Source organism: Netta rufina (assembly GCF_964035555.1).
Source record: "Netta rufina genome assembly, chromosome: 8".
Lineage (NCBI taxonomy): Eukaryota > Metazoa > Chordata > Aves > Anseriformes > Anatidae > Netta > Netta rufina.
Genome location: NC_140131.1, coordinates 15168732 through 15189540, shown reverse-complemented (window position 1 = coordinate 15189540; position 20809 = coordinate 15168732). Strand labels below are relative to the sequence as shown.

At 39.4% G+C, this 20809-nt stretch overlaps 1 protein-coding gene across 1 annotated transcript in view; it reads left to right on the top strand.

Annotated features, from left to right (window-relative positions):
* Nucleotides 1–20809, top strand: part of COL24A1 (collagen type XXIV alpha 1 chain) — a gene marked incomplete at both ends in the record, with an annotated part of 134533 nt that overhangs the window by 101613 nt on the left and 12111 nt on the right. The window contains 15 exons of the mRNA XM_084291454.1: nucleotides 2002–2055; nucleotides 2595–2702; nucleotides 3665–3718; nucleotides 4473–4526; nucleotides 7932–7988; nucleotides 9397–9450; nucleotides 10427–10480; nucleotides 10591–10644; nucleotides 13543–13596; nucleotides 15222–15329; nucleotides 17230–17337; nucleotides 18490–18597; nucleotides 18684–18737; nucleotides 19049–19111; nucleotides 20335–20388. Coding sequence (XP_084147580.1) covers nucleotides 2002–2055; nucleotides 2595–2702; nucleotides 3665–3718; nucleotides 4473–4526; nucleotides 7932–7988; nucleotides 9397–9450; nucleotides 10427–10480; nucleotides 10591–10644; nucleotides 13543–13596; nucleotides 15222–15329; nucleotides 17230–17337; nucleotides 18490–18597; nucleotides 18684–18737; nucleotides 19049–19111; nucleotides 20335–20388 — 1038 coding nt within the window. The remainder of the gene's footprint in view (nucleotides 1–2001; nucleotides 2056–2594; nucleotides 2703–3664; nucleotides 3719–4472; nucleotides 4527–7931; nucleotides 7989–9396; nucleotides 9451–10426; nucleotides 10481–10590; nucleotides 10645–13542; nucleotides 13597–15221; nucleotides 15330–17229; nucleotides 17338–18489; nucleotides 18598–18683; nucleotides 18738–19048; nucleotides 19112–20334; nucleotides 20389–20809) is intronic.

Sequence of the window (20809 nt, the reverse complement as noted above, 5' to 3'; positions counted from 1 at the left end):
CACATCTATGGTGGGCCTTCTCTTCTTCCTTTGTAAACGGCCCTGTAGTGAGGCAGATACTATAAAAAGCAAGGAGACAGAAGAAAGAATTTCATGATTCCATTTTGTTCTTAAAAGACACTTTTTCTTTAACTAACTTCATTTTGGTGCTTCTGTGAAAGGAATTAAATGAACATATATTTAAATGAACCTATTATCAATTGCCATAGATAACTAAACCAGAAACTGCAGATGGAGAGAAAGAGTAGTACACACACACAGGTCGAATAGCAAATGAGCGTTGGGATCCACAGTCCACATTGTTATATCAGTTTGCTTATTTGTTCTGGCATAATGCCTAGCACCTAAACTCCATCCATATAATCTGTTTTGCTGAAGTTTTATGCAAGTTCTTAATGTAAACTGATCTTTTAGAGCATGGTTTCCAAAGCAAGTACATAGTCCTAATTCAGACATCAGATTCCCTTAGCAAAAATTGTCTTGTTCTCATTCACAGTCCTCTGGCTGCCTTCGCTGTAGCTCTTATGTGATGATGGAGTCTGAGTAAACAGTAGTTCAGAGGGCCAGCTGTTAACGGCTGTGAGCACTATCCTCTCTGTCCTCTAAGCCTCAGTGATACAATTAGCTTTTTTAAGTCTTGGGTTCTTCACAGTGACCTACTCTCCTAGTAAAGGAAGAAAGTGCACTTTCAGCTGTCAGCGTGCTGTTAGCTCACAGTGTGCTGCAGAACAATTTTAGTTTCTCATTCAGTAATGTCACCCTGACTTCTTTTTTGGATTGGCAATTCTGGAAAAGCTGGAATGTTTTGTACATTAAAATTATAAAACAGCTTGGCCCTGGCATATCTGCAAAGTATGTAATTAACTTGTATAGAGTAAACAGCATCAACAGTGCTGCTGCACCTCAAAGAGACAGGCGGGTCTGGTGATTTGATGTTTGGGAGGATGTGGTTAGCAGGGTATTTTTCAAGTTTCTGTTCCATGCGTTCCAGAAGCGGCTGCAATCCCTCCTCACTCATCTTCCCCAGCATCTGGGAGTGTTCAGATCATGATTTTGGTTTGACCTCGTTCTAGGGATGTGGACAGATCACCGTTCTAGTTTAAACAAGGAAATGGATTACCTATCGTCAGTTGTCTGGTTGTCCTGTTGGGGATGAGATTAATACTACGTTTTACTTGAACAGATACATATGAAGCAACATATGTACTTCACAAATCAGTTTGAACTCTGTTTATCATAGCTCATCACCACAATATCTCTAAAAATATTATAGAAAGAGAGAGAGATAGATCTCCCCTTACCCAAAACTGAAGCCTCCTTGCCTTCAAGGAGCTATCAGGTAACCTGAGGCCAGTGAGCTCCAGACACTTTGAGCCCTTTTTTGAAGGGCTTTGAGTCATTTTTTGAATAAAAAGCTTTGAGTAAAGCTTTGAGTCATTTTTTGAAGTGACCGAGAGGACAGCGGGATTGTAGCTCTATACACTCCTCACCTGCAGGCAGCTCACCCACTTACACCATCACCAGGAGGCTGGCGGTGGGAGGCACCATCACTAACTGAGTTAGGGCTCTCCTGCTGCAGTAAGTTGTGTCAGGGCCCTGCTCTTCACACTTGATAGTCCCAAAGTCTTGTTAATTTTCCCCTGACTGTGTATTGCATTTCTCTAAATCCAGTATTTATCTTGAAGCAACTTTATTACTAAAATAATATTTCCTGTCTGGACAAGATTTATTAGTTGGTGTTTTTTGTGTGTTTTGTTTCTTCATTTCCAAAGCATTTTCAGTACTTTGATAAGTGATCCCTTATGTATGCCCATTTATTTCTGCTGTAACTTGAAAAAGTCCTACTCTACTGACTTTCTCACAGCAACGCTTAATGAGATTTTTCCTCCCACCTCTGTGTATTACAAAAGCCTGCTTAGTTATCCAATTTGGAGCACAATTTAAATATGTTTCCAGGGCTTTTCTCAATCATTTCTTTTTCTCTCCCTAATTAACATACAGGGTCCTGAAGGAACACCAGGAAATCCAGGTCAAAGGGGACGTGTAGGAAAAAAGGTAGTATTTTTCATCTCCCCAGATTCCCTTTTGTCTGAAATTTACTTTACAAAATAATTTCATTCAATCACTTGACACTGTTGAGAGCCTGTCAGCACTGCAAAAGACGTCAGGTTTTATATGTTGTTAGATTGTAGTATGAAAACACCAATAAAGTGAACTAAACCTATCCGTATTTTCCATCACACTTCAAGCTTTTTTTTTTTTTTCTTGTTAGCCATAGCAATTAGAATTGTCATTGTTCTGCACTTGATAACTTTTGAGACCTTAGGAAATTTAAATTTGGATCAAAATGCGCAACTCAGTTTCTGGTGCTATCAAAAATGTAAAGCTTTGGCTAAACCAAAGAAATTCTCTATCAAAATTATTTTTTTCCACTGAGGAGTTCTGGGTTCAGACATTCTAAAAACTACTGTAAATGACATGTAAATATAATAATCCTCTTAAATAATGCTGTTACATGCTTTCATTAGGCATTTAAACTGCATTTTAAACATAGTATCAATCTCTTATTATTTTTAATACAATAACACCAATAGGGGGAAAAAGGGCAGCTTGGCCCTCCTGGAGAAATTGGACCTGCTGGTGACTCTGGCCAACCTGGCGAAATTGGTCCCAAAGGTGCAAGAGGAACTCGGGGCCCCTCGGTTTGTACAAAACATGATTATTTAAGAGCTGATATATTTATGATTTAGCAATGTCATGTCTCTCCATGGGAGGAGGCAAGTCACAGGTATAGCATGTACAAATATCAACAGCTGGAGATGGAGATGCAGGCAGTGCTTAAACTATTTGGAAGTCCTTCTCAGCCCCTAGGTATCGATGTGTGCCCTGGCCTTTAAGTGTCAGCATGAGACCTATGCACCCATCCAGGCAGAAATTCATGGACCTTCAGGAAGCGATTTCATGCACCGGTCATGTTCCTGATCTGGTAATCAGAGGAGCAGGATGGCAGGGCTTGCCGTAGAGTACACATGCCCCACAATCCAGATATAACTTAGTGATATTGCTGTTCCTTAAACCTTTCTAGTTCCAAGAAAAGAAATTGTGGGGTTTGCTATTACATAAAGAAAGCCTTAGTCATGGCTGAAACAAAGCATTTCAGTTGAGGACTGCTTGTCCTATTGAATGGGAGTCTGGCAATGTTAACTGGTTTAAGGGTATTTTCATTAACTTTATGAATTTCTCTCATCGCAAGCTCTCCAAGCATGCTTCACATTGTGTAATAGCAGATGCAAAAACAAATGCACCCTCCATGCAACTGAGGCAATTTGCCCATCTCACAGCTCCAACGTCCAATACTGTAACCACTAAATGCAGGATTGTTTCCCATAACACGTGAAGTTTAGAACTAAAGTACCTGTCTAATTTTCAAGAGAAGGACTTGAACTCTTTTGTTAGGACTGAAATTTTGACCATCATTTCCACAGCACAAGGAGAAGTCCAGTGTTCTTTAATGAATGAAGTTGGAAGTAACAAGGAAGTAATCTGTGGTTCTCAAATCTCAGTATCTGAAGTTTTTTCCAAGTGATTACTTTATAAAGTGTATGTTGTTGTAACATTTTAAAAGGGAACTATTTTTTCTATCACTGATAATTGCTTTTAATAGGGATATCTAGGAGGAATGGGACCAGAAGGAGAACTAGGAATTCCAGGTTATGGGGTGAGTTTTTTTTTTTTAATGATTTTTTTTTAATGAATTTAACTCTGGTGCTCTAAATAATTTCAAATATCATGTGAGATCTGTATCTAGAATACACAAACGTATTGTGTTTCAGATACATACTTTTATATCACACCTGATTGCCTACTTAAAAGCATTAGCCTTAAGCAATGGTGAGTTGTTTCTTTGTGAGTTCAACAGCAGTTGTTTTTTCCCTCAGATTTGAAACTTGTTTGTCCAGTGCTTCCCACTCTATTTGTTAATATAGTTCCTATGAAATTACTACAGCTATTCATTATAAAGAGAATTCAGCAAACCACCACTTCTGTTTACTGTCTGGCCAGGCAGCTTCCTTTTCAGTAACAAAACCAATGATTGAATGAGGTTACTTGAAGGGCATAAAAATATTGTGACTTTCACTGAAAAATAATCACTGTTCTCCAATGATCCCTGTAGATGGATTGAGTCTTGCTCTTACAGACCAGACTGCCATGTCTACTCCAAACAGAAATGTCCATCTGTGGCCCTAACCCTGAAGTAAGAACCAGCCCAGCTCCCCTCACTTGCATCAAGCCCTGCCAGAACTTCCGGTTTCTAACTGTGCACATAGGTTTTCCTGCACAGAGTAATTTTTCTGCCTGTGCCCATTAATTTTGCAAGCAGCAAAACATAATGACAACAAGCATCTAAAAAATGAATTCTTTCTTTTATTATTTTGTGTTGGAACTAATTTTTGTTTTGTTTTCTTCTTTAGGGCCATCAAGGTCCTCCAGGGCCTTCAGGGCCCCCAGGACCCAAAGGAGAGAAGGTATGAAGTTAGATTATACTTTTCTATCGTTTGAGTAGTCATAAAGGAAAGAAATATTACTGTAAGCTCACTGTTTTCCTCAGCATGCAGTGAACCCACTATTTGGAGATATTAGTATTGTGAGAGAACAAGAAAAGAAATACAAACTGCAGAAACTGATCATTTGGATGCAAAGTTCTGAACTGTAGTTGAAATGTTTGAGGCTTTAAAACACAAGGTACCCATTGTAAAAAATATGTAATTGTATCAGATAGCACCACTGCCCTCAGTAAATGCTACTGACAGAAATAATCAGCGTGGGAACTGCTAAGTATTCACTAAACTTTAAACCTGTGAGTACTCCCATGGATTTTGCTGGAAGTTTAACTATGATGGTCAAAGCTCTATGCTTAATATAAAATGTTAGGGGCAGGATATTGCCTCAATGTTGCTATTTCAGTGTCAAATTCACTACTGTTCTTTCACTACTGCTCCAAGGCCTGCAAACAAATCTGAATGCTGAGAAGTCTGTATGGCCCCAGGCAAGTACAGGGATTCCCTTCAGGAAGATTAATTTTGAGTTGAGCCTGACAAAGAAACCTATTCTTATGTTAGGGCCAGTTTTGCAATTAATACTGCTAATAGGCAATTAGTGAGGATTTTCTAAATAGCTTCTGAGAAAATCTTCATAAACAGTACCTGAAAACTGAATTGTTGGGAGGTAGGAGTCTAACTTGCTTAGTCACCTCTGAAATTTCAGTTTGATGCACTTTTGAAACTGGTCATCATGTTCAAAATATTTGCCTCTGCATTAAATATATTGGTAAATATCATCTAGAATATGTAATTGTGTTGTCTATTATTTGGATTACTTGGATGATGGCTGTTTTGTATTTAGAATTAAAAACAGAATGATCCTGTTTATGCTGATTGTTGGAATTTTCTGGACACTTGTTTACCTGTATTAAGTACATATCTCAAGACAGTAGAAGAAATTTTGTTTTTTTGCTCTTGTCAAATACCCTGTTTCTCCATTCCTAACAAATGACTATGTGGACTTTGTTCTAATACATTAGAAAAGTATTGGAACAGTATTGGGCACTAGAACAGTTAGAACAGTATTGGCCATTAGAACTAGTATCGGCCAATTGCCGAGGCGATCGGCTCCGGGGCAGATGCATTCTGTAGCGGAGCGGGGGATCGGACAGGCGTGCTAATTTCTCCGGCACCGAGCCCACTCGAGGGAGCCCCCAGGACCCGGCAGCCCTCGTGAGGGAGGTGAACGAGGCGAGAACGAGGCGTAGGCGGAGCCAGCAGCGCCCCTGCCGTTCAAAAGCTGCCCCTAGGGAGCGCGAGCGCCCTGCCTGCGCGAACAGGACGGGCAAACAGGGCATAGCGCGTCAGTTGGCGCAGTAATTAGCGCAGGCAGGGCAGAGCGCTCCCCCCTGCCCATACGAACACCTCCTCTAACGGCGGTCTACCGCTAGCTCAGCTGCGATGGTGTACACCAGGCACAGTGCCCTCTCTTGGAAGCCTGTACATACCCAGACCGACTGCCCGTTCAAAAATGCGGCATTCAGGTCTCCGGATGCAGGGAGTGCCTGAGCTTGTTGCTACCACCTGCGGGGAACAGAGAGACTGTGTGCATGAGGTGCAAGCAGGTGGATGACCTGGTCCGCCTCATGGCAGAACTCAAGGAGGAGGTTGAGAGGTTGAGGGATATCAGGGAGTGTGAACGGGAGATAGACTTGTGGAGCGACTCTCTGCACGGCCTGAAGGACAGGTACTAGGGTGAGACACCCCAAATGGGGGTGGACCTCCTGCCCTGTTGCTGTCGGGCAGAGGCAGGGGACCTAGGAGTTGAGGAGGAATGGAAACAGGTCCCTGCTCGACATCGCAGGCGATGCCCTCCCCCACCGGCCCCACCTTCCCAGGTGCCCTTATGCAACAGGTTTGAGGCCCTGCAGCTTGAGAGACCAGTAGCTGAGGAACAGGTAGAAAGTCTACCCAGAAGGATGCCTAGGGCGAGGAAGTCGACTCCACACCTCAGGACTGTCTCCACCAGGACAGAAAGAAGGGTGATTGTTGTGGGTGACTCCCCTTCTCAGGGGAACAGAGGGACCTATTTGTTGGCCTGACCCTACCCGTAGGGAAGTCTGCTGCCTCCCTGGGGCCAGGGTCAGGGACATTGCCAGAAAGCTTCCCAACCTGGTTCGCCCCTCTGACTATTACCCTCTTTTAATAGTCCAAGCTGGCAGTGATGACACTGAAGAGAGAAACCTGAAGACCATCAAATGGGACTTTAGGGGACTGGGATGGTTAGTGGATGGAGTGGGAGTACAGGTGGTGTTTTCGTCCATCCCTACGGTGGCAGGGAGGGGTACAGAGAGGACACGGAAAGCCCACCTGATAAACACGTGGCTCAGAGGCTGGTGCCAACACAGAAATGTACACCTGGGGCGCAATAACCCCAAGCAGAGCTACAGGCTGGGAAATGAGTGGTTGGAAAGCTGCCAGGCAGAGAAGGACCTGGGAGTATTGGTGGATAGTCAGCTGAATATGAGCCAGCAGTGTGCTCAGGTGGCCAAGAAGGCCAACAGCATCCTGGCTTGCATAAGAAGCAGTGTGGCCAGCAGGTCTAGGGAAGTGATTGGCCCCCTGTACTCGGCTCTGGTGAGGCCGTACCTCAAGTACTGTGTTCAGTTCAGTAGCCCCTCGCTAAAAGAAGGACATGGAGGTGCTTGAGTGAGTCCAGAGAAGGGCGACAAAGCTGGTGAGGGGTCTGGAGAACAAGTCCTACGAGGAGCGGCTGAGGGAGCTGGGTTTGTTCAGCCTGGAGAAAAGGAGGCTCAGGGGCAACCTTATTGCTCTGTATAAGTACATTAAAGAGGCTGGAGCGAGGTGGGGGTTGGTCTATTCTCCCACGTGCCTGGTGACAGGACGAGGGGAACGGGCTAAAGTTGCGCCAGGGGTGTTTTAGGTTGGATATTAGGAAGAACTTCTTTACTGAGAGGGTTGTGAGGCATTGGAATGGGCTGCCCAGGGAAGTGGTGGAGTCACCATCCCTGGAGGTCTTTAAAAGGCATTTAGATGTAGAGCTTAGTGATTATGGTTTAGTGGAGGACTTTTTAGTGTTAGGTCAGAGGTTGGACTCGATGATCTTGAGGTCTCTTCCAACCTAGACAATTCTGTGATTCTGTGATTATTTTTAATAGCTGCATTTAAAAGTAGAGCAAATACTTTTTTTTTTTTAATTCCTATATTTATTTCCTAAAACAAATGGTGCACATTGAAATGGAGTTACCACTTCCACTGTATTAAAAACATAAGCATCACATTCACTAGTACCATCTATACAGCATGCTTTGTCATGTATTACTAATATTTAAACATATATGCACTTTTTAACCCATATGTTTATTCTAGGGTTACCCAGGCGAAGACAATACAGTGCTTGGACCACCTGGGCCCATAGGTGAACCAGTAGGTCTTTATTTCTCAAAAAAATTATATTGGTACCTCAATACAAGAGACAACGCAGGCTCTTTCTGAAACGTCTTATCACTGTCTAAGGAGTCAGTACCCCCTCGTACAAAACTGTGGAGTGATGGTCCTTTAATCAGTAATCTCTCTCTGAAAAATGCAATCATATGCGCTTTCCTGCTTTAGGAGTATGTGCCTAACATTTAATTATACTAATGACATCATTCTGTGTTTAGACTGGCAGATTTTGGAACAGAATTTTTATCCTCTATGTTTATACTGAATTATACCTAATTGCTTTACTAACCAGAAATATATTTTTACTTACTTTGTTATCACTCCAAAGCTAATTTAGATGATTAAGCTTAATTTTGTAACCTTTCTGCTTACTAAATTTCTATACATTATTTTTTTGAGCATTTATGAGCATGTCCAAAAAACAAATGCAACCTCAAAATCTTATTAAAAGCATTTAATATTCAGGCTTTGTGCTAGAAAGTAGTGCTTGTACAGCCTACTCCTCTTCAGATTGACCTTAATATTTGTACCTCACCTCCCCAAAAAGCAGGGCCTATAAGACACAGATGTAACTGAAGACAGTCTGGACTAGGTTCTTAACTTAATTAGGGAAGGGCATGAGAGAGAAGACTTCAGCCAGTTCTGTTGTAGGTGAGCGGACTGCTGTGCTGACCGTTCAAACATTGCAAGCAGGGCCTTTGCAGATTCCCTTTAGGAAACATGCCATGAACGTGCTGAATCCTTGGAGAGTATAAAAGCAGTTGCGTAATAGTATCTATTGGTGGATATGCAGTAGATGCAGCTAACCTATTCATTTCTGAACTGTAAAGATGCACTGCAGTTAGTGATGCCAGGCCAATTTTTCACACTTCGGACATAGGAAGAAAAACACAGTTCTTATTTCATCCAACGAGTGGCTGGATGTCTTTTTGAAAGTCTTGGCTGCTGTTACAGCCAAGTGATTCCTTATCCCGCCATTTTTCTTATGAAAGCCGTAAGACAGTTTTCCTCACATGCCTTGAAAATAAAGTCTGGTCATTCACAGAGAGTCTTAATTCTGATACCATATATATATATGGGTGTAAACCTGGAGAACTTCTACTGAGGCCAGTATACCTATTTCATTTTTCCCCATAGAAGATTCATCTTTTATCTTCTGGTCTTCAGTTGCAAAATATGTTAGAAAGCGTCTCCTGCCTGGTTGTAATGCATTTTGTTTAGAAAAAAATGATGTTTATTCCTTTAGACAAGCTAACTTTAATATTAGTAATCCTCAATTCACTCTTGTTGGTCTGTCTGTTTTGAGAGAAATCCCAGCTTTCTTTTTTCACTTCACTGCAGCAGCATTTCAGTCCAGCTGTTACATTGTGCTCTGTGTTTTTCTCTCCAGGGGCCTAGTGGAGAGCGTGGAGATAGAGGAGAATCTGGTGATGAGGGCTACAAGGTAATACCTCTTGCTTTTTAATTCTTTGTATTTGAACATGGTGTGCTGTGTGTACACCTAATGCTGCAAAAGTTTCATTGCTAGTATGCTGAGATGCACTTGCTGGTGTGTCACTGCACTGATGAGTTCTTAGTATAGATTGGAGCATCTATCATGTGAAGAGAGTCTAGGAGGGCAGGGACTCTTTAGACTGGAGGAAAGAGGGCTCAGGCAGGGGATCTTAATGCGTATAAATGCCTGATGGGAAGGAATGAGGATGAAGGAACCAGACACGTCTCAGTAGTATGTAGTGACAAGCAAAAGGCATGCTTTGAGAGACATTAAATATTCCATTTGAACACAAGAAAACACTGTTTTGTTTTGTTTTTTTTAACTGTGAGGGTACCTGAGTACTGGAACAGGCAGCCCAGAGAGAGGTTTTGGAGTGCCTATCTTAAGTGGCCCTGCTTAAGCTTAGTTGCTCTAAATGATCTCAAAAGGTCCCTTCCAACCTAAATGATTCTGTAAGACAAAATCAATTAACATTTTTATTTTAAATGTAAGTGCTATTGCTTTGTAAAATACAATTTTAATAATCATTCATTAATTGTATGCAGTCTTTCAGCAAATATAAATGGCTGGTAACTCATTCTGTTTATTGAAAAACAGAAGAGACACCCCTTGACAGGGAATATCCTGTTTAAGTTACAGATAGACGTACTAATAAATCAATGAACCAAATATAGTCTGTGCACAGAAAAGTGCAGGACTGTTTATATATTTCCCTCTTGCACTGAGGTTGGAGTAGAGAGTTTAAAGAAGAAAAGCCCTAAGGTCTGGTGTCAGGAGAGCTGAGTGTACTTTATCCAGATGAAGTCAGTGAAGCTGAGGCCACTCAGCACTTCCCAAGATTGGCTTTCGAAGGAGATCTGTAGCTCACAGAGCATGACATCCTGAGTTATTTGTATTGCAATATATTATATTTTCTGCTTCCCAGGGTCACATAGGCCTTCCAGGGCTTAGAGGACCAACTGGACAGCAGGGGCCTCCAGTAAGTGTTGCAAACCGTGAGGTTTCTCTGCTGATTGCTGAAATTGCATTTTATTCTGCCTTCCTATGATGTGTTGTTAGTTATTTATTTAATATATGTTCTTTCCAAAGGGAGAGACAGGTGGATTTGGGAAGCAAGGACCAAAAGGAGAAAGAGGCTCAGAAGTAAGTAGAAAAAAGTAAAGAAACAGTGCACTTAATTGGAGATTGTACGTTTTTACTGTTTGCTGACTATCCTTAGAAAAGAAGAAAGTTATAGGGTTTTGATACATAAGACTTGTTTCAAGAGTAAAACATGATTTCTAATGGATATTCTTAAAGATGTAGTATTTGCCTACATGTTCCAGCTTTACAAGAAGATTAGGGCTCTCCATCACTTGTTCTCAAGTTGCACATCCTGTGAAGTCTTCAGCAACTTGAACCAGCACGTTTGAGTTGAACTCTGTTTAAATTCTTATCATTGTCTGCCACTACAATTTGAATGATGCTGTAGACAGATTTGCTACAATATGTTTTAAGAAATCTCTGTGCTTGCTGGACATCCCTATACTAAAGATATTTAGGTTTCAAATCATCTCAAATCTAGATGCAAGCTGTTCTGTAGATTTATGCTGAATTCTTGCTAATTACTTAACTGAAGGTTCTTTTTGTACTGTTTTACATCCCCGAGCAATACATTTGAGTCACATAGTCTGAAGTGGGAACAGAGCAGTGCCCAGTGCTCACTGAAGCTCCAACAGTTTTTATGGTTGCTTCTACAGCTGGCAGTAGCCACCTGCATGTGGATCACAGTGTTCTCTGTTGCAGGCACAGTTTAGCTCATCTAAGATGCGTGTATATTGTCTTGGCATTGGTATGACAGTATCTATTAGTGGCGTTTTGCATTTCCCTGGAAATAGTTGGTTTTCATACTCAAATTCTCTTTTGAAACTATTGGGCTAGTTTTTCCACACATTAAGCTTGTAGGAACAGAGCAGCATGGAAATCATTTTGATTTTTTTGTTTCTTTGGTTTTGTTTGTTTGGTTTTGGTTTGGTTTCTGTTTTACTGTTTTATAAGGTTGAAATTCAGTGTTTGGCTTTCATTTTCATAACTGAAGGGACAATAAATATATAGAACGGAAAATTGATTAATGATCTTAGTACGTATGTGTAATATGATAGATAAGTGGTTTTACTTTGGGGTAATAGAAAGCATTATGAGAGGCTTTTTTGGAAAAATTTGAGTGATATTCAGTTATACCCTTAAACAGAGTTCCTTGTGACAAACTAGCTCTGAAAAACACACAGGATTTTACTGCTCTGGTTTGTAAATGAAGCCTCCTGGTACTGCACTGCACTGAATTTTCACTCAGACTTGGATGACTTTTTTTTTTTTTTTTTTTTTTTTTGCTACAGAACAGTAGACTAAAAAGACAGAACAAGTCAAGAAAAAGAAAAAAGACTAAATATTTTCCTTTAGAAATAATAGTTCATCTTGGTGGTATATTGAAAGTTGCCAAAAATATTTTATATTCTACCATAGGGTGACTTTTTTATTTACCTTTGAGATTCCAAAAGATTTAGGCTAGAAGATTTCTTACAACTTGAATTGCCTTTGCAACTTCAATGACGAGTTTTCTTCAAAATGTTCCATAGATGATTGTTAAAATTACAAAATTTTCTAGGTGAATACAAGAATCTACAGTAGGTTAGGAATGGGGAGAAACAAAAAGGAAATATGATGTGTAAACATTGTCAGCGTGTACTATAACCATGTGCTCAGATATATTGCATTTAACAAACTATCACAGCAAAGGATAAAATCAGTCATTCCTCTGCCTTTCCCTTGGGGAAAGTTTTCTTGATCTTGCAAATGGCCCTCAGATTAAAACTGCCATTGGCAAATATGGAACCAATATCCAGCCTGCAGCAAACCAAAAGAGTTAAAAGATTTATACAAAAAATAGTGGAAACATCCACAGAGTCTTAACTCCATTGGCATGCCTGGTGCTGCTATAACAAGCCTCACAAAGCTGATCCCATAAATTGCAATGCTGAATCATCTGGGTTTAGTTTACGTGTTCAGAAATTTTAATGAAAACAATATAGAGTTCTTTGGATACACAGGTTCCTGTTCTGATTGGTGGACTTTATGTATGCCTTTATTAACAAAAAGACATTAAATTAAAGAATAGAACACAATTTTGCTGATTTTATCATATTCATATTGTAAAGAAAAAAGCAAAAAACAAAAAACAAAACAAAACTTAAAATGACTTATTTTTTTCACTTTATTGCATGTTATGTAATATGGCAGTGTAATTATCATAGTTTTTGCTTTAATAGCACTCTTAAAAATGATTAATCCAGAAAATCTTGGCAGCTCTTTTCTATTTGATCAGTGCTTACAACTGTTATTTTTGTTTCTGCTGTCTGAGGGGTTATATCTGAGAGTTAAGATAAAATTAATGCCCGTGTTGTAATTTATGAATACTTCCTAATTTTTTCTGGTATGTTTGATATCTATATTCTATGAGGAATATCCCGTAAACAGAATTCTCAGATCCTTCCGACCTATTTCGAGCTTTTCTGCATTGGTACTTGGCTTCTGTGTAGCTAAACTACTTACAAGAATGCTGTCTTCTGTCAGTATCACTCGGTTTTCTGAGACTACAGATTCCTAGATCAGTCAAGACAAACAACAACAACAAAAAAAAGTGGTTTTATGTAAATTTTATCTTTCTTTTTATCAAAAACGTAGAATAGTGTTCCCATTTGTGACACTGTTTTCTAGTACTTTCCTCCAGATACACTCAGTGCATCTACATTGCCAACTTTAAATGATTTCCATTTTTGAAAGGTATTGAAAGTGCTGTAAAAGCATAATTCCTTACAGTGGTGTAGTTTTCCACAAAATGTATTAACTTGTTGAAAAACTTTCTGCTGTCTCCTGAAGTGGAAATGATCTGGTCCAAAGCCAGGCAATGTGAACATTTGTTCTAGAGGGGAAAATGATTCTCAGCTCTTCTTAGAGGATTGGGTTTATAACACTTGTCAGTTCACCAGTGTTTGTAACTTTTAGGGACCCACAGGGAAGAAAGGAGCAACAGGTCAGGCGGGCAAACTTGGAATTCCTGTAAGTAAGAAAAGTTTAGTTTTATAATCTTCATGTTATAAATGAAACATATACATTAATTAATAAAACCAAAATCGGGTCATGCCAGAGTCACAGCAGAAAGTCTTCTGCTCACTCTAAAGAACCACCTCATTGTCCAGGAAGTGTAAAGGAGCCCCTGTGAAAGTAGAGGGATTTTTGAAACTCTATGACAGCATCCTGATTTACACTCAGTTACTCAGCACATTGAAGTGAAGTGCAGCTATTATAACAAGGTGCTTCCTACTTGTATAGTTACTTAAGCGATTTGTTTATGTGGCTCATAGTCAAGTTATCGCATTACACTGCACAGAGCTGTACTACTGTTCACTCCTGGCTCCCATCAGTTCCTTGAACAGCTGCAGCGTAGAGAAGGCTGTATCCGTATGTCCATGATGCATACAGCTGACAGATCTCTTGAGGTTATCTTTCTTCTCACTTGCCATGCGCTGAAATGTTTCATGCTCTTTCTGGAGAAGCTAACTGGGGAGAAAATAACTCGCATCCCTTTCTCCCTGAGGGAAGAGAAAGAGCAGGAAGTAGTAGGTGTTCTGTAAACATAACCAAGAACAAAATGCATCCAAGGCTATTTTGGTCCCCTAATAAATAATACCACACAAGCACGTATTGTAAATATATTTTACTCCCTCGCATCAAACCATTGTCAGTAACCAGAGAAATGCAGCTGCTTCGCAGAGCTTGTACCTTCTGGGCAGAGTGGAAGAATAGCCTTTTGAAGGCAAGCAAATTGTGTCTTTTGTAAATATTTGGCTCTTCCATCTGGAGGACTGCAGAGAGAGAATCGTTCTGCAAATGGAGGCAAAGAGAAAGGCAAGAAAAATGGAGAAGTGAGGAGGAAAAGACAGTAAAGAGGAAATCTCAAAGCACATCCCAAGAATGTGATTCTTCAGCAATCAGAAGTTAGAAATGAGATTAAGATGGCATGCTTCTCATAATCTGTAAGACAGTTCTTAAATACACTTCTTACAGTGAGCTGTGTTCTAGCTAGATTGTTTTAAATTTCTGAGAGATAAATTCATACAGAGATAATTGCAGAACTCCAAGCCCCCTAAGATCAAATGTGTCAGTCTAAAAGAAAATTATTAAGAAAAAATTACTGTTGATTTGGTGAATGTGACATAAGGCTTTTCAGTGCAAGTATAGCAACAGTTAACACAAACTAGTCTAATTAGAAGTTTGTGTGTATTTTTAATGCGTACAAATTTGAACAGAATATGTTTGCAAGCATAAAAAATATGCTATCTAGTAAAATGAAGGCATATAGTTAATTTTTTAGAGTTGCTTAGATGACTTCATCAGGTTTCCTTGCTTCAGTTTAAGAATCAACACACTCAGCCATCTTCCAGGCCTTGCACAAAGAGCAGTCAGCCTCATGGTTTCAGCTGAATTTGCTTAGATCCCACAATACAACACATCTAAGGTTAAGCCAATAGCTATTTAAATCAAACATGCTAACTCAGAGCCATCTGTGTCACTGGGTCTGTTTTTATTTAAGTTTTAAGAAATACTGTGACTGTGATGTAGTTCTGTAATGGGGAAGCTAAAGAGAGCCAACCATCCTATATTTCGTTTGAATTTGTTTCAAGGGAAAACCAGGACCAGCAGGGCAGAAAGGAGCAGTGGGTTACCCTGGACCAGAAGGCATTCCTGGGAATCCTGGCAAGCCTGGGCTGCCAGGGAAACCTGGCCCTAAGGTAAATTGCTTTCCACATTGCCCCTTTTCTTGTCATTCTGCTTTACACATTTTCTGAGGCCAGAGTGTTTAAATAGAAGGAACAATTCCCAGTACTGTTGCCATCTTGAAAATTCGACCAATTCTTTGTTTTCTTTCTTACAAATATAAATTTGCCTATCTGACAGAAGATTAAACAAGAGGCCCATAGGGGGCAGGTGTACCCTCTTTGAGCCTCTCAGGTTTCAGATAATGGCCTGCTGAATCTCTTTCAAGTACTTGATTTTCGGGGAGTTAGATTTAGGAGAAACACCCTGAAGAATTCTTATATTTTGGCCTTTTCATTCAGAATGTCATCTTTCATATTAAAAGTTACTCCATTACTTCATATTAACTAGATGTAGTGGCATTATAACCTGGCATTATAAAAGAGAGACTTTTAACTGATATTTCTGATTATGAATAAAAGAACACAACTTTTGCTATATAAGTTTATCATTCGATCAGTCTATAAGCCACAGTACCATATTCAGAAGTTCTGGAAATAACATTTAACATAAAAATCATGTTTCACATAACACTTCTATTTCTATGAATACTTAGTAGAATATCATATGAAATATAAGATAACTATCTATGATCTTTCTACTAAACAACATCACAGCGATGTTCGTTTGGGTGGTGGCAAATTTCCATTTTGAGTTTTTTAACATGACAATTGGCTTAACTCCATGCATTCAATAACATATTTTTTCATTCAAAATTCTTGCTATTGTTTATAGTTTATCATACATTTTCATAACAACTGTTCTGATCTTCCTTGATGTGGTAAGCTTATTTTATATGTATATCTTCAGAGCGTACATAGTCATACTAATATTATTAGTGTGCCTAGTATTTATAAACAGACATGTCGAATTTTGCATGCTTCTGCAGGAAGGGAGTCTCGTTTTGTTTCTTAATGCAGAGTCCCTTCATGAAAAATGAATAGTGTGAATCTCAACAGCATTTTCAGCTCATCCGCAGTAAATGAATTTAGCATCTTGTTTCTATCAGAAGGGGCTTCTTATTTTGAGCTCAGAATCCTCAGAGTTCTAGCTAAACAGATATCACACCATGCTCTTCCAAGAAACATTTCAAGGAGTTGTCTTCTATAAGTAACAGATATTAGTGCTCTGTTCTGCAGATTTCAAAATACCATTAGCAAAGAATGACATGTTTCAGCTGTAAAGACTATTAATTTGAATATGCAAATTTGCAGGTGTGGGTAAAGTTTTAAGTCTTATTAACTGTTCTGTATAATTCCCTGTGGAAGGTGAAAGCAGTCACTGGTATGTCCATAAAACTAACAAGTTCTGTGGACAGAAAAATGCTCAGGATTTGTAGGTCCCTGGTACCCAACCTGGTGATCCATCTGGGCCACTACTCCTATTTAGGAGTGTGCTAACAGGGGAGATGCCATGAGTCAACTCCAACAGACAATTGATTCTCTTGAAGGTGCTCAGAAGGTTCTCATCACAGATGACAGCAGGATATGTTTAGGTTACAACAGAGCAAGGTTTGAGATGAACACTGATAATGAATGTTTGCAGTGGGCTTAAGCATGTTTAGCATTTACTTTGCTTGGCAATCAGTGACTTGTTAAGTTGCAATAATTTGACTCCTCAGAATCTTCAGTCTAACCCACAGTTAAAACACAGAGCTATGTTGCTAAGTATCATGGGTTCTGATGAATTAACAGAAATACAGAAGAAATTCTGCCCATTATTCTTTTCATATGTTTTGATGTACTCCAATGTGTCAGGTATACAGAAAAATATTAAGCAGCTTTACCTGACTGTATGTTACATGCCTGTTTTTGCATACAATGAAAATATATGTTTGGCCTTCTGCTTGTAATCAATTACTTTTCATTCACTAAGGGTAATAAGGGAAACCCAGGCTTAGCAGGTCTGGCAGGTTATCCTGGAGCTCGAGGTCCCAAGGGATTGCCAGGCATGCCAGGGCTTGTGGGAGCACCTGGACTAAAGGTAAGCATATAGGTCCTTGTTGTTTAAGTATTACTGATATTGCCCAGTCTTCATACTGCATGCAGTGATTGTGGAACCACCATGCTACTGTTAATTGTACAAGTAGTTGATATAAAAATTTATGTGAAAGGTGAAACTGCAGATTTTGCTGCCCTCCTCAGCTTCTACTGATAATATTAACTACTCATTTCAATGATAAAAGAAGCAAAGAATGGAAACATTACTGATAATTTCCACCATTTGGAGTTGGATTTTTCATTTCAAATGATCATATGCACTGCTCTGTGTGGTTTTATCGGTAAGCAGTTTTTAAAACCTCAAGTTAAGTGAAAACTGGAGAGGGAAATACTGTCTATCTTTGTTCTCTTTTCATGAAGATATTTTAGTATAAACTCTGTTCACTATTTGTAGTGTTTATTACCAGTGCTCCTAGTCTAGTTTATACGCCTTTGTCTAGACAATGAACCGTAGGAAGGTAGCTCCTGCTCAGAAAGGAATGAAATCTGAAAAAGGCAGGGAATAGGTGAGGTGAAGGAAAAGGGATACTAGATTGTGCAAAATAAATGTTAAGAGCAAATGTACTGAGTCAGACCAAAAGTCTGTCTTTGTTAGAGCTAAAAGGAAACACCAAAGAAATAGCATAAGTGCAAAACAGTCATGGAAGGTGACTAGTCCCTAATTACTTGCAGATTGGTAATCTCCTGAGCTAGATATGGTTTTTGTGTGTTTGATGGTCCTGAGAGGATTTCCCTAGCATGAACTCACCTAGTTTCCATGTGAAATCACATGAACTTTTAATCTAACAACAAGGAGTTCTGCAGCTATACTGTGCCATGCTCAGGGGATTGCTTTTCTAATTTGATTCTAACCTGCCTATTGTGTATTTCATTTTGTGTACTTTAGCACTTTAATGGCGAGTACCATACTGGAAATGGCCTGAAATGTATATTTTTATTTTTGTTATCAAATCAAGGAACAGTCAGGTCACATTTTCATTTTAGTGAAAGAAATAATTATGGAAATGAAATGAATAGAGTATGTTTATTTCTTAAAACAGAGAGAAAGCATGTTCCACACTTCTGACCAGAAACTAATATTTATAACTTCCACAATTATAACAAAATAAAGGATGTATTATCTTCCTTTTCATAGGGTGAGAAAGGGCTTCTGGGTCATCCAGGAAAACGAGGTAAAAGAGGCCATCCAGGATCACAAGGTGACCAAGGACCAGCAGGAGATGCTGGTCTGAAAGGACAGACTGTACGTAATTACAGCATTTGATGCAAAACAACTACTCCCAAGAGTTACCAATGTGAAATAAGTGAGGATGCCTGCCTCTATTGCAGGGAGAAGACGGAGATCAAGGTTTGATGGGTTTTCAAGGATTCCCAGGTCCAAAAGTATGTGTTCGTTCTTTTCTGTTAGATCTTAAGATGAAGATTTACAGAGTGAAAATATTTACAGAGTGAAAATGTTAGGAAAGCGTAGATTTAATCAGCTTTAACAATAATTTGTTTAGAATGTATCTGCACTTGGGACATTTTAGGCAGAGCTATATACTCCACTTTCAAGGATGAACGGTCTGGGTCAGTGAGCTTGGTATTTTCACTGTTACTGCTCTTAGAAATTATCTTACTTCCCTTGTTTACAAGAGATTAATACATGTTGATAACTAATGTTCATGGTTGACTAAACTTCTTTGTATTTTCAGGGCCCTGCAGGGGATGTTGGATTAGTTGGAATTCTGGGCCCAAAAGGTCCAACAGGGCAAATTGTAAGTGTTTCACTCCATGGAAGTGCTTGTGAGGACAGCTTGCGGGTGGCACACATTTTTAATTTAGGGAATCTTCTTTTTCCTACTGGAAAGGCTGGAGCCCTCTAGCTGAGCCTTTTTCTCTCAGACTGTGCCTACACTAGGAGCCCTTTGCCTATTCTTCTGCACTGGTCTGGTTACGATACACAAGCAGAACTGGCCTCTCAGTCTTAAAGGAAAAAAATAAAAATAAAAAAACACCCTCAGCTGACAATTATACTCTTAGCAATAATTTCATATACAAGTCTCTTGATTGCTGTCATTTCATTGTCTGAGGGGGTTTAATGCTCTCTTTCTTCTTACTGGCAATAATGCTGGCTGTATAACTCTGTCCAGCAGTGAAACAAAAAAGGGTCAAACTTTACCTACAGTAAGAGAGGGTAGCACTCAAAAGCATTGTGAATTAATAGGTAGCCTTTTAAATATATATATTTCCTTGTTATCTATGGGGTTACTAGTCTGCATTAGCTCATTCTTCATGACGTCTTCTTCATGACATTCTACTTTCTTACTCTTCAAAAACGTGGAATAATTTTGTAATATTTGGGAGTGTGCATCCAGTTTACAGCATCAAGTTAAAGCAGGAAAGGGGGAAAGTTTGCAGTATGGGAAAACTTACTGCAAAATGCTCTGCTCTCACCGCTGCCATTGACATTGCAGAACTTACTCAGTTCAGTTAACCAGATGCAGAGCAAAGGCTTTAGTGGCCTGTTTTAATAGCTGTTTTCTTTTTCTAAACATTCCTATGCAAGATAAACACTGGAAATGAACAGTTTGCTCTGATTGAAACAGAATAGTAAAGTAACATTTTAGCAGTATTTACTGGCAGCCTTACAAGAGCACTTCTGGGCAGTAATATAGTTCAAGATAATACTGATTGTAGCTCAATGAATATTTGGGTTTAATACTCAGAGTACTTAAGTTTCCACTATTTTTAGTGTATCACCTCTCACATAAAAGAATGTGTGTGGGCTTTCCAAACATAACTATTACTAATTATTAAAATAACTACCTTGTTGATTATGTAGTGATGTATTTTCAGTATTCAGAAAGAGAATATTTCCATGGTATTTGGGATATTTGCCAGTGCTGAGTGCTGAGCAACTTGAAACCAGGACATGTCATAAGGATTTTCTTCATTTTGAAAACATGGTGGACTAATAAATCACTTTGCTTTTTTACAGGGATATGTTGGTCCTGTTGGTCAAGAAGGCATTACTGGCCCAACTGGCAGGCCTGTAAGTTTCCCTTCTCTTTTGGATAGTTTGGTTATTTCACCTACCTTTATTTTTAGTAATCTGTTTTACAACTAGACGTATTTTGCCATTTGTCAACTGGTAGGACTGTCTTTGTAATATTACCATGCTGCCAAGCTAATATATGTGATTACAGCATCTGATACAAACAAGATGATGAAAAAAAATCATAATGGCATTCTGCTGAAGTACAGTATACAAAGGACACCTCTACAGAAGCAGCGGACAAATCAAGGTGTAAACCAGCACCTTAATCGTCACCTCAGTATTCATATTCAGCCTTACATCTGCAATGTTTCTAGAAAAAAAATGTCTTGGCCTTTCTGATGACCTGTAGAGCTCCCTAGGTTCTCTGCTGTGGGACAGCTCTGCCCTCATCGCTTTCTCCATCCCTTGTCACATT